This window comes from Berghia stephanieae, chromosome 5 (assembly GCF_034508935.2).
Source record: "Berghia stephanieae isolate SIO BIC M18660-M18661 chromosome 5, UCSD_Bste_1.3, whole genome shotgun sequence".
Taxonomy (NCBI): Eukaryota; Metazoa; Mollusca; class Gastropoda; order Nudibranchia; family Aeolidiidae; genus Berghia; species Berghia stephanieae.
The window spans coordinates 41,062,682-41,077,163 of NC_088364.1; the positions used below are offsets into that span (position 1 = coordinate 41,062,682).

The following is a 14,482-nucleotide window of genomic DNA, read 5'->3' on the forward strand; positions in this document are numbered from 1 at the left end:
ATATATAATTTGCTGGGGAAATTGAGTGTTATCTTTAGCACATGTTTAATATTTAATGTTTGAAATCAACAAATCAAACTACCATACATTCCTCCATTCAGGATTTGTTTACTTTTCAACAAAAGAAATTCAAACTCATGGTTGACAAAGAGTTACTTTCTTTGAGATATGAGTATGATTATTTTTTTTATTTTATTAAACTAAGACCTTTCCACACTTTTGATTATTCAATAATTTCGGTAGTCAATAATTGTTAGTTTTGGCTTTCCACTGTCGTATGAAAATATATGTTTTTATTTTATTTAACAACGTGTAAAACTGTCTATAACTATTACATATCACACCATTTTAGATTATGTAGTAATGTGCTACTGTATATAGTGTTCAAAGAATAAGTCTTATCTTCAGTCTTAAATAAGATTGATAAGATTGAGATAAGATATTATATTTATCCAATATGTTAAACTACTTCTAATATTGGGCTTACCCTGGTATCCCCATCGATAACAGTAATGTTGAAAATATTGGTACCGGTGGTTGTCGTGCTGCTGATTGTGGTGTTGTAAGGAGTCTGCAAAAATAGTGGAGCATTGCGGTTCCTAGCCACAGCAATGGTAATGGTTGCTGTGTTTATTGCCTCACGACTTGGGTTACCTCTGTCTCTACAAGTGACAATCATCTGAAAAGCAATGTTTAAAGGAGTTATAATAAAGCTCTAAAGATCTAATTTCATTCAGTTCATAAATGAAATAATAAAGATGAAATAGTTATGTTATACAGTAATAATCAAATAACGTTGTGAGTTGGTTTTGATTTGTTTCTGATATTTTAATATGGCTCACATTAAGAGCTTTTTTCAAAAATTCTGAAATTATCATAATTATAATGTTCTCAGTCCAAAGTGCTATATTGTTAGCATTGCTATAAACTAACACAAATTAAAAAAAAAATCTCACTGAGTAGCCAAGCGTATCTTCCTCGTCCAGATAAAGGGGTCTGAGGACAGAGATTTGTCCATTGGAGCTTCCAACCTGGAAATATTCCTCCACTTTGTCATTGCCACTACGTGTGTACACCACCTGGTTGTTGGGAGCCTGAGAATGGAATAAGAGAGTAATAAAGAACAAAAGCTCTTTTTGTGATGAAAATATACAACAAATTTCATTTCTATTCTAATTTTATGTGGGTTTTGTTTTTCTCAAATTAAAGAAAAATATCAAACAAAATTGAGAGTGGCATTTCATCAAACATATCTAAAATCTCGAAAAAAAACTAGAAGATAAGGCTCCATATGTCTAAGATTAGGAGGCAGAGAAAGCCATGTTTGTTCTCAAATATTAGGTTCACAAATAGAAAAGACAAGGTTGTTTCATTTAAAAGAAAAGTTTTTTAATGAACATAAATTATAATTGTAAGGGAGATTTTATCTAAATACTAAAACTGATGGGTATACAAATCATTAACATTGATGACAGATACATTTGTAAATTATAACTTATTTAAATCAAAATTCTAAAAAGCAAGAGATTTATATACTACATTCATATTTTATGCGTCAACGAAGAAATCCTTACACTCTGGTCGTTGTCCGAGCAGGTAACAGTAGTAAAAGGATCACCAATGGCTTGGTTTTCAGTGATAGATACAGTTGTAAGAACTCTGTCAAATTGTGGAGCAAATAGATTACGAGTGACGTTGACTAATACCACAGTGGTGTCTGTTTTGCTTGGGTTGCCTCCATCTGATGCTAACACTCGAAGCTGATAGAGATGTAAAAGTAGTTTAATTTTTTAATAGAATTATAGACATTAAATGAGGTATCATAAATATAGTGATCATTATGGTTAACATCACCATCATTACCATCATTCTATCATCACCCTTTTGATTATCATTATAACCATCATCACCATCACCATCATCATCATCATCATCATCATCATCATCATCATCATCGTCATTTTCATCAGCATCATCATCATCATCATCATCATCATCATCAAAAACAACATCGACAATAAAATCGTCAATATAAATATTATCACATTTCAGTAACAAAGAAAACAAGAAACATAACAATATTCGCGAAAAAAAGAAATATTTCTGTGGTTTTAGATAGCAGTGAAAATATCCAGGTGCTCTTCTTGGTATAATCACACAGACTATCTATTTATTTTTACACATGAGAAACAGATCAGCAGCACCCTGCCATCGATTAAAAGGATTTTAAAATTAAAAAATGACAAACACGCAGAAAAAAATATTACTCTGTAGATATTTGTGCTGTCTCCTTGGAAGTTTTGAGCAACTGTGATTCTGCCAGTGACACCATTGATAGTGAATAATGATGGAGCTGCATCATCTCCAATGAGGGAGTAGGTTACTGATCCATACGGAGCCTGGAATTACAATATTCACATTTCTTTACACAAAGTCAAATCTTTAGACATGCAATAATTTTTGTACTTAATATTTAAAATGGGCGTATGTTGAAGATGAGTGAAAATCATCCATTTACTCGTAATACAAATGCAATCTTTCAGATGAGTGGAAAAATAGTCATTCTGACTGAGCCTGACGATCGTGGTGAATGTAAAAAATTGCATTGATCAGTTTGTGCAATGAATTTTTTTATGGGTAAAATCTTATTTTACTTCAACTGCAAGCTGAAACATCAAGAATAAAAGAACACAAACAGTCAATGTCCATTTATTTCTTTGGCTATAATATCTTTCCAGACATTGGATTATTACTTGGTAGAAACGTATTTATTTTACTTTTGCATTCAATGAATTATCACAAAATACATTATATAAAGAATTGTCATCTTCAACAAACGCAGTTACAAGACTTTGCAGTCTGCCCATATTCATTTTAACCCACTTATTGCACAATTTTTGAAATTTTGAGTCTTACTGTAACGTCAGCATCATTTGCGGTGACAGTGATGATTGTGGCTCCAATAACCTGACTGGCTTGGATACTGACAGAGTAAGGCTCGGCGATAAACACAGGTGGGTTGTCATTGCGGATCACATTGATCGTGACAGGGATGGCATTGCTAATCTTGTTGGGAGTTCCCAGATCTCTCGCTCTTACAGTAAGCTGAGAAAAGTAACAATGTAGAAAACAGTGTAAACAATAATTTAAATTTGTACAAATGCAAATGGCAGATATATTTTGGATTTTTCTATTATAAAAAAATATTACGAATGACAAAAAAATGGACATAACCCGATGGGTAATACATGATGGGATTATTTGTGAAGAGAAGTAAGAAACAAAAACTGGATATTCATCATTGTTATCAAATAATTTTACGAAATATTTGAAAACAAAATAAAAATCATGACTTTGAAAAGCTTGTGAGAACACCTTTGTTTCAATATAATCTAAGATTATGAACTGATAAGTGCTGACGTTTATATTATCAGATATTTAATAATCTTTTCACTCAAATTATCTTTAAATAGAACCTTACATTCTTTTCCAAACCATTGCTCGTTATTTCATTTTTATAATATAATTAATCAAAAATTCTCTTCCTTTATATGATTTCATTAATTAATATGACATACATTATTTTATCATTAATTAAGAAAAAAAAACAAAGAAACAAAAAGAAAACAAAAACTTCACTACTCACTGTATATTGATCAGCAGCTTCTCCAACCAAGTTTCTTCGTACAGAGATTTGACCGTTACTTGGTTCAATGTAGAATCTATCAGAGTCAACCGAATTGTCAAAGAAATATTCTACTGTGTTGAATGGACTCTAAAACGTGTAAATTAAGAAGAAAAGACAATATATCAATCATGTCATGTAATTTCATGTTGAAAAATTTGATAAATAAATTATCTTTCAAAAGCCAATACAATGAATTACTAATTCTAACAAAAATAGAAATAAACAATGTCTTATTAAACAAAACATTTATGTTTTTATGAATAAATAAAAATCCTGAATAACTATACTTTTAGATAATCTATTTAGTATTCTTTCAATTATTAAAGAAATAAAACACATAGCAATATTGGATAATTACCCAGTAACCAAATCATACACAAGCTGAAAATTGGCAAATGTCATCACCAGATGTGATTTAGATTTACAAGATATCAGTAACTGCTTTACATTTTTTTTTTTGCTTTTTAACCTAAAAAGAAGTATCGAACGGTTATAAAACACATAAAACTTACATTTACAAAAAAAGCATAAATATAAGATCACTATCACTTTTAATCATTAAATATAAGAGCAAAAATTCAAATTCAAATACACAGCAAGAAAAAAACAATTTATAATTTATTTACAGACCTGCAGATCATTGTCCTGGGCAAAAATAGGGGTTCCAAATGACACAAGACTGCCAGGTGATTGGGTCTCCAAAATAGTCGTTTCATAAGATGTTTGAGTGAAGACTGGAGCAAATAGATTGCGGTCGATTGTCAAGAGGACAACAGCAGTGGATGACAGACGTGGAGAACCTCCATCTTGAACTCTAACTCGGATCTATAAGGAAAAGATCATTCCTATTCATTTCCATAAATCTGTAAAAGCACTGAATTCATTTAATTCAACAAGATTTATTCTTTTAACTTAACTATATAGTTTTATGATTTAATGTTATTGCACCACGAAATAAGAAAAAGGATCAAATGCACATGAGATTTTATTGGACAACATTCAAATCATTTCAAAATGTTTGTTGACATTTCTGATTAGACAGTATACTGATTTTATTCAAATTAGTAAAAATTAAATTGGCTTATAAATCAAAGTCATTAATTGCGCTTGAAATTTTTTTATAAAGTTCTTGTACTTAACATTTTATAAAAAGTTCTGATCAGGTTAAACAAACTCAAAAGTTAATAATTAACAAAACAACATTTCAAAATGAGGACTGGAAATTTATCTAACCGAATAAATGAGTTGCTCTTGTTGGATGATACTCTGGGCAAGAGAAATGAGACCAGACACACGGTTGATACTAAAGAAGAACTGTGAATCTCCATCTCCAATCAAACTGTATTCAAGGGTATTGAATGGAGCCTGAAAGATAATAAAAGATATTAAAAATAACATTGATAAGATTCATTTTAACCCATCCTATTTCAAACGTCTGTTTCAAAGAGAGAAAAGTTTGGTTGTTTTATATATATATATATATATATATATATATATATATATATATATATATATATATATATATATATAATATATATATATATACTTTAGAGAAATTATAGCAATAAACTATTGTTTTTGGAATTATAATTGCTGAATTTATGTTCTTATCTTCCATAAAATTTAACCTTATCCACTACTATTGTAGATATTATGAAAAATGTCAATTTTATCATTTTATGTACATATTATCCACCACTATTAAAATAATATTGATGCAGCAACTGGTGTAATATTGGTTGTGGCAATGTTTAGAAAAATAAAAATGTATATGCACAATGTTTGAACTTACCTGGGTATCAGCATCAAAAGCGGATACTTCAAAGACAGAGGATCCTATTCCAACTGTTCTGTTGATTGTCCTTGAGTAGGTAGGTTGTGAAAAAGCAGGTGTATTCAGATTACGCACAACATTGACAGTAACTGGGACTGGTGATGCCGACGTAAGGGCAGGAGTTCCCTGATCAGTGGCTAGCACATTGAACTGAAAAGGATAATAAAAGATTTAATTAAAAACCAAAGTTTCATGAATATTTTTTCTGTAAATAAAGATCTGTGAATTTTATTAGTGTTGATGTTTAACATTAATTGTTTACAATACTTCAGCCAATCTCTTAATAAGGAGCTTGTAGCACGGGACAAACGAATAAGTGATACTTAGGAAAGTTGTGTGTTAGAAGTCAACACCTTTAATCTTCTAGAGGAGAACATAAACAGGAAGAGCTGACGTGAAGCACACAAAATGTAGGAAACTGACAAGACATAAGAATTTGGGTTGGAGAGTACACCACAAGCTTTAAAATATGCACTGTCTGAGTGTTACTTAAAATAATATATAAAATGTATTGATTTTCTGTTGCGCATTGTTCCTTTGACACTTCAATAACAAATAAACAAAAAAAAAAAAAGAAAGAAGCAAAAGACCGTACTGTGTATTGAGTCTTCTTAATGGGATCATTTAGCAGAGACTTCCTCAGGAAGATTCCACCAGTAATGGAGTCAATAAAGAAATATTCTTCTCCATCGGAATTCTGACCATCGTTCAACAATGTAAAACGGATCTGATTATGTGGAGCCTGTGACAGAAAAGGAGAAATACAGTATAAATAAATATGCATATTTGGATGGTCACAATATCACTGGGTTAAATGGATTCTTAAGGATATTAAGTTTGAAATTTTCTTTTAAAAAACATATCTGTTTTCAAACTTCAAAATCGGAATTTCACCAAAAGTTAATTTCATAAGACTGAGATTACTGAATGTATGAACTGGAAAATGTTTACTTCACCTGTATTTTTTTTTCAAAAGCAAATCCATTTTATGTTTAACCCTTTAATAAAAAAAACAAATTTCTTTCAAATTATAATTACTCTTTTAATTTATCTGGTTATAACAGCAGTGGTACACATCATCTTTTTACTTTCATTAAAAAATCCCAGTAAAAACCTGACCCATAAAGAATTAAGTTATAATGATATTTGTTATATAATCTACTAAATTGTATGATCACACAAACCCTCAAATCCTGGTCAGTGGCGTCGACTGTCAAAAAACTGGAGCCAAGGCTTTGGGTTTCGAGGACAGTGACCTCATAGCTATTATCACCAAAGACTGGAGCAAAGAGGTTGCGTCTGACGGTGATGGATACGAGAGCTGTAGAACTGGCTGGAGGGGTGCCTCCATCACGGGCTTCCACACGAAGCTATTATGTATAGAAAATAAATAAAATGATGTTAAAATTAAATAATTAAAAGTAACAAATTCTGGAAGTATTACTTCACATCTCGATAAGCCAAGCTGGTTCCTGGTTTTCTTTTAATGTTATATTGTGTGATATAAAAGTATTTCCCAGCTCATTTATTCAGAGTGTTCACCGAAATCATCAACCAAGTCCAGATTTTTTAAAATAAGTGACTGTTTAGCCCAAAACAGTGCTGGAAAATAGCATGGTCAATTTTACTTGTGTGTTTCCCTCTCTTTGTGCACTTTACCTTTGATAACTATTTTTTTTAAATAGAGCTCTTTTGCTGCTGATAGATTTTCATTTCAAATTAAATTTTGATCACTCTTAAACTTATGATTGTATCAATATTTTACTTTTATTTTGTGACTTAATCCCTGAACAGCGAGGCTAAATTTCTTTCTCGTTTCCATCCAAATTTCCCATTGTTAATCTGTTTATAGCTGCAGACCTAGGAGAGAAAATGTTAAGACGATGTCAGTTTAGAATAGATTCATACCCTATTTGATAAGGACAGAAAGATCAATGACAAAGAAATCAAACTTACAGTGTAGACGAATCTGGTATCCTGCCTAAGATCTTGCACAACCCTAACATCACCAGCATTGTCAATAGAGAAAAATTCAGTTGCTCTATCGTCACCAATAGCATTAAGTGTCACCGTGTTGAATGGGCTCTATAATTCAACGAGGCAAATAAGTAACAAAATAAAATTAGAAATGTTGTAATATTGTAGTACACTTTTAATTGCATATGGTAAAAAGAGAGAATTTAAAAAAATAACAATACCATTTAATGTGAAAAAAATAAGCACAATTTTTTCAACAATTATAATTGACAAGTTAAAGAGATAGTTCATGATGATTATTAAATCTTAGTATAAAAGTCTATAGAATGCATTCCAAAGTAAGGCTGAAAGAGTTTCATAAAATATCAAATAATGTTTCAGCAATACAAAGATTGGCAGCTTACCACAGTATCAGCGTCAAAGACATTGACAGACAAGATATTGGTTGATACATTCACTGTCTCCTGAATAATGACAGCATAAGGACTATTCAAGAATTGTGGGGCATTGCGGTTACGGGTGACGGTGATCGTAACACGAGCATTCTCTGGTGAAGCTAGAGGTGGCACTCCTAGATCCGTGGCTTGAACAATAAGCTGAAAGTGGTGAGCAATCATTATATTATTCTATTTTTTAGCAATTGGATAATTAAATTGATTTCAGTTTTTATTTAATATGATTTAAAAACAAAACTAAAAACGTACATTACGAACCTTTATTTGCACAGATATTATTCTGAATGATTCATGCCATGATATGCTGTCTAGTTAAATATGAAAACATTAATCCTTGACAAAAAGCACATATAAGTGCTACACTAAGATAAAAATCTATTTTAGAAGTAACAATTCAAAATGTTTTTTTTTTGTTTTGTTTTTGTTTGTTTTGTTTTTTTTAACATTTGTACTAAAATAATATTTAAGAAATGTACCTTCTACTCCACTCCTGAAAAAAAATAAAGAGGGAGAACAAATACAAACCTCGTATTGGGGGTTCTGTGTCTGATCCAAGGTTAAGGCCTGGCTGATAGAAACACCTCCAGTGATGGGGTCCACAAAGAAGAAATCTAAATCACCAGGATTGGTGGCGGTGGCACTGTAGCGAATGGTGTTGTGTGGAGCCTGTTTAAGATGAAATGACAAATGAGTCAGTTACTCGAAAATAAAATATTTGTCAAAATCTGCCTATCAAAAATGACTATTTTTTAAAAAGCTTTACCTTGATTATATTGTCTTGAGTCGTATTCAATGAAATAAAAGAGCCAATTAATATCATTATAAATAGGTATATGAGAAAATACCAAAAATAAGGGAAATTATACAGGCTACATGATTCACAATTTGTAGATGAATAAGCTCTGCTATGTTTCATTAAAGTAGATCCTTACAATGAGAAAAGTAAGACCTTCACATTGAAATTCAAGTGTGTCCCACAAAGACAATCTATATCCATGTGAACCAAATGGAGAGAAGTCAAAATGATGAGAACTACGAAACTAATATTTTTTTTCAGTCATTACGCTGACTCAATCTTCTTTTCTTCTTCTTCTTTCAGTTTATCCCGCATTTTGCAGGGTTGCCATAATGAATGCCACATCTCCATGCATCTCGGTTCAGAGCATCATCTTCCTCCAGGTCCAGTTCTTTCATATCGTCCTCTACCTTATCCCACCATCTAGTCTTTGGGCGTCCCTTTTTTCTCTTTCCCGGTAATTGTAAGTCCAATCCTTTCCTTCCCACGTACTCCCTCTCTCGTCTCTTTACATGTCTGAACCATTTCAATCTATCTTCCCTCATCTTTCTTCACTTCAGTCAACTTGTGAATTCATTCATTTCTCACGTTATCTTTCCTTGTCCAGGTGTCCATCTCAACATCCTCATTTCTGCCACCTCAACTTCTTTATCTTGTTTCTTTGTTGTAGCTGCTGTCTCTAGTCCATATAACATTGCTGGTCTTACAACTGTTGTATATATTTTCCCCTTCAGCTTTGCGGAAATTCGTTTGTGACACATAACTCCAGTTACCTTACTCCAATTTTTCCAGCCTGCCTGTATCCTCTTCTTAACCTCCATCTAATTGCCCCAATCTCCTTGTACAGTTGTTCCTAAGTATTTGAATTGGTTTGTCTCTGGCACATCCTCTTCTCCTATCTTTATTGGTGGTCCTGCTCTCTGTTTTCCGATGCACAAATACTCTGTCTTCGATCTCCTTATCCCTCCTTTCCAACACCCATCTCCAACCCTCCAGTTCCTTTCTACGCATCAGCTTTTGTATCATTCAAACATACTACGTCATCCGCATACATCATGTTCCATGGTGCCTCTCGCCGAATGGGTTCTGTTAGGACATCAATTATTATTGCAAACAGCAGTGGGCTGAGAGCAGATCCCTGGTGTAATCCTTTGTACATATGCTTTCTCTAGGTCAATGAAAACACAATGTAATTCTCTTAGCTTTTCCCTATACTTCTCTGCGGTCACTTTTAGAGCAAATATGGCATCTGTTGTAATTTTACCAGCAACAAATCCAACTGTTCTTCACTTATGTCTACATCGTTTCTAATCCTCTTATCTATTACTCTTTCCTATATCTTCATTGTATGGCTCATTAATTATATGCCCCTATAGCTGCCACATTCTTGAACATCTTTATTTTTGTATATAAGATCAAAAAGGAATCAACGTACTTTTTGTCCATTCTTCTGGTATTTTCTCTTTCTGTAACATGTCATTGAATAACCATACCAGAAACTTTAACACTTCATCTCCAAGTGGTATCCAGACTTCTGCTGGTATCTCGTCTGGTCCAACTGATTTCCCCCTTTTCATCGTGCGCACTGCATTCCACACCTCGTTCTCGCTTATCTCATCTACTTACTTCTCCTTAGGTTGTATAACTGCACTTCTCCTCTCCCTGTCATTCTCTCATTCATGTTCTTCCTTGCTTCCCTCTTTTTCTTTATTGATTCTTGAACCTCTTCATTCCACCACCATGTGGACCTCTCGCACTTCTTTTGCCACTTCACGGATTGTGTCAGTAGTTCTTTTCCATTCCTTTGGGAAATCAACTCCTAGTTTTCCTTTCACCATTGTAGCAAATATTTCTCTTTGCTCTTCCTCTTTTAGTTTCCACCATTGTGTTTTTCCGTCACTTTGTTTCTCTTTTATCTTCCTTTTTCCAAATGCCACTTTCGTAATAACAATCTTATGTTGCGCTGCCACTCTCTCTCCCCCAGCAAACTGCCACAATCTGATACTTCCTTCAAATTTCTCCTCCAGCACGACAGGTGTCTTGTGTCTTTCTCACACCACTTGAATACGTCAATCTGTACTTATATTTCTTTATAAAATATGTATTTAGTATTGCCAGATCCATCCTTGTTGCAAATCTTACAATATCTTCGCCTTCTTCATTTCTGCTGCCATAGCAATACCTTCCCAATCATCTCTCCTCTCCGATATTGCTTTCTCCAACGTGCCCATTCCGCACCGATGAAAACTCTTTCTGATTTTTCGAACATTTCCATTTGTTTATCAATCTCCTTCCAAAATTCTTCCTTCTTGTCTTGTGTACAGCCTGTCTGGGGTGCATATGCACTCACGACAGTGATTTGCTCCATGTCGACTACAATCTTGATCCATATAAGTTTGTCGGACACCCTAACAACATTTTCTGCAAGTTATTTATCCAGAATGATACCCACTCCGTTTCTTGTGGCCTCATTCCCTTTATAAAATTTTACAAATCCTCCACCAATCTCCTTTGCTTATTCACCTTTCCAATTTGTTTCTTGCACACACAGAATGTAAATTTTTCTTCTTTCCATAGCATCAGCGATTTCCACTGATCTGCCTGTCATACTTCCAACGTTCAAACGTCCAATTTGATCTCCACTTTCATCTGTTTCATCGACCATCTTTTACGCCTTTCCTCCTTTTGTGGGTGACCAGCAGTCACTGAATTTCCACTGCCATCCTGCTGGTCAATAATGACAGACAGAGACGGTCGTTTTTATCCCGGGCCTCGGCCGATCCGGTATGATATTTCTGGTTTCATTCATTCATTAGTTGTGGCTTGAGACTAACTGCCAGGATGCCCTTCCTGAGCAAAAATTCCCCATTGTCAAAGCATGGTTAATCCCTACATAGTATGTTACTGAGACGGCTACTTATATTTAATTGCTTACAAAAAACCTTTTCTGAAAAAGGAATCAAACACTTACACTGCTGTCTCCATCAGTGGCAATTACAGTGATAACTGTTGTTCCCAAAGCTGTAGTGTCAGGGATAGTAATGCTGTAGAAAAGAGGATCAATGATAGGCCTCCTCAGGTTACGTAGGATAGATACCACTAAGACTGTCGTGTTGCTACGCGGTACTGGCTCTCCATTGTCAAAGGCCCTGACACGGATGTAAACACTATCAGAAGCAGTAGCAAGATCTCTCTGGATGCGAACAATACCAGTTGTTCGTTCAATATCAAAGTAGACTGGAGCAGCATCATCACCAATGATTTCATAGGATACTTGTTCAAAGGTTCCCTAGAGAAACAGAGGGAATGGTTTTGTTATCACACAAACAATGCAAATTCATATTTAAGAATAAGTGCAGTCAAATGTACACACAAACACACGCACACACAAACATACACTCACTCTCTCTCTCTCTCTCTCTCTCTCTCTCTCTCTCTCTCTCTCTCTCTCTCTCTCTCTCTCTCTCTCTCTCTCTCTCTCTCTATCTATTTCTTAAAAATTCGAACACTAGCAGTGTTCCGCAGCTTTGATTCCATGCCCAATTAAACATCTTTCTGACAATATTTCATCACTCAATGCCAAACTGGCACACTTATATCATTTTTTATAAAAGGGAAAGTTAAAGGTCCAATAATTTGTTTTTGTTGAAATGGCAAGGAGCCAAAATTCTATATCTAAAACATTTAAGATTGTTTTATTGAAAAAATGGCATACCCTTTTAAACACCGTAAAAGGGTATGCCATTTTTTCAATAAAACAATCTTACTGCTTACAGTGATGTCAGCATCGACGGCAGCAATTCTGAAGATGGATGTCCCCACAGCAAAGTCTTCCTGTACAGTGGTAGCATATGGTGAGTTTGTGAAGGCAGGAGTGTTGAGGTTCCTCAGCACGTTGACTACAACAGTTCCAGTTTGTGCAGCAGAATTGGGGATGTTACCATTGTCAGAAGCTGTCACCAAAACCTGAATTTGAATAATATATCAAACAGGTACAATAAAAAGTTGCAATGTGGGTTTATACATTGACAGATAAATGTTTTGGAATACTTAAATAATAAATGATATTTCTTTCATTCCAGTAAAAAAATTAATTTCAAAATCAATATATGTTGTGTAAGTCATGAATACAATCTTCTCCCCCTTGTCCTTATTCATCCTGCTACATCTCCTTATTTTTTTTCTTCTTCGCCTTCTTCGAAGCAGCAGCAGCAACCTTAGCAGCTGTAGCTATAGTAGCAGCAACAACAGCTACTACAACAACATCATCATTCACACGTCTTCTCAAATAGGCATTTTACCTTTCAACTCAATCAAATATTACAATGGGTATATAGATTTGCAAAAATTATGTATATAAAAAAGAAATATTCATACCGTGTATTGGGACTTGGTATCTTGAAGCAATGAGGACCTCAATCTAATTTCTCCACTGCTGGAATCTACTGTAAAGTAGTTCAGAGCATCTCCTTGTCCCACGGTGGAGTAAGATACCACGTTGTATGGAGCCTGGTGGATTAATAAAGTAAAGCTTTCAATTTTGAGGTCCAATACAAATAAATTGTTAGTAATATAAAGTGTCTAAACAGGGGTCCTGACTGCTCAATTCGTTGGGCACTAGCTTCATAAGGAAGTGAATTGATTGTTATCCCAGGTTATATCGAACTTTTTGTTTCTGACCCCTCTGACCCAGCAGTGATTCTATGACTGGATCAATAAATCAGTGGAAAGCATCTTGTAATAGATGAGTATCTTATGATTGTAAGCATGGGTTACGCTTAACGCTGCAGAAACATTGGTAAAATCTATCTTCATGGTCCAATAGTTCTAAAGGTTTACTTTTTTATATCATTAATACATGGGGTGGAGAAGACAATAATTCAAAACTGTTAATAAAAACAGATGATCTAGAAAATCTAGAAAAGTATTTTAAATGAGCTGTAAGCACGGATGTAAAAAATTAGAAAACATCATTAACAACTCACCTGAGCATCAGCATCTTGGGCTGAAACAGTAAAGATAAGCTGACTGAAGCCCACAGTTTCCAAGATAGTGGTAGATACTTGGAAGTTGGTATTGGCTCCAGGAGTAACCCAAGATGGTGAGGCCAAGTTACGGTCAACAAATAAGTTGACTAAAGCATAGGCAGCCTGTGTTGGGTTGGACAGTCCTCCGTCAACAGCTTGCACCAAAATCTTTGGGTTTAAAAGTAAAGAAAATATTTCTTAAAGTATCTATCACGGAATCATTATCAACACTAATATATATTTATCTATTTATATCTGTTTTTCCCGTATAATCATTTTAATTAATTTTGTCCTAAATTTATCATAAAATTTTGAATATTGCTTTGTATGAATGACGTTCAAATTGTATTTTTGCAACTGTTAACCCTGATAACGGAAAAATGCTGAAACCACCGTTGTTTAGTATTGACTACTTTCTGGTATTATTTGTATAATTTTTTTTCTTTTGTATTTACATTTTTAATGTGTTTTGTTAACGACTCAAAAAACGTTATTAGACAGTGAATAAAATGTTCCCTTCTAAATCATAGCTTAATAATGACATACATATATAACTTGATACTTTTTTTGAAAGTTGAAAAGTAACAAAGACATGGGGAAAAATTGTTCATAAATGCTGCATTTATAATGCAATTATTCTTATTATTTACACTACTCAGTGCACTTTTGAATTTAAATTCTCTTTTTGTGAATTCTCTTTTCGTG

At 33.7% G+C, this 14,482-nt stretch overlaps 1 protein-coding gene across 2 annotated transcripts in view; it reads right to left on the bottom strand.

Moving 5' to 3' along the window:
- The window catches only part of LOC144972926 (uncharacterized), a 148,083-nt gene that overhangs the window by 98,350 nt on the left and 35,251 nt on the right, over positions 1-14,482 (bottom strand). For both annotated transcript variants that reach the window (XM_078914752.1, XM_078914751.1), the window contains 18 exons: positions 13,736-13,945; positions 13,128-13,259; positions 12,525-12,716; positions 11,722-12,039; positions 8,480-8,620; positions 7,904-8,095; positions 7,479-7,607; positions 6,707-6,892; positions 6,118-6,264; positions 5,481-5,672; positions 4,922-5,053; positions 4,319-4,513; positions 3,647-3,775; positions 2,917-3,105; positions 2,268-2,399; positions 1,575-1,760; positions 957-1,094; positions 488-679 (listed from right to left, as the gene is read on the bottom strand). In XM_078914752.1, the coding sequence (XP_078770878.1) occupies positions 488-679; positions 957-1,094; positions 1,575-1,760; positions 2,268-2,399; positions 2,917-3,105; positions 3,647-3,775; positions 4,319-4,513; positions 4,922-5,053; positions 5,481-5,672; positions 6,118-6,264; positions 6,707-6,892; positions 7,479-7,607; positions 7,904-8,095; positions 8,480-8,620; positions 11,722-12,039; positions 12,525-12,716; positions 13,128-13,259; positions 13,736-13,945 (3,132 nt within the window). The remainder of the gene's footprint in view (positions 1-487; positions 680-956; positions 1,095-1,574; positions 1,761-2,267; positions 2,400-2,916; positions 3,106-3,646; positions 3,776-4,318; positions 4,514-4,921; positions 5,054-5,480; positions 5,673-6,117; positions 6,265-6,706; positions 6,893-7,478; positions 7,608-7,903; positions 8,096-8,479; positions 8,621-11,721; positions 12,040-12,524; positions 12,717-13,127; positions 13,260-13,735; positions 13,946-14,482) is intronic.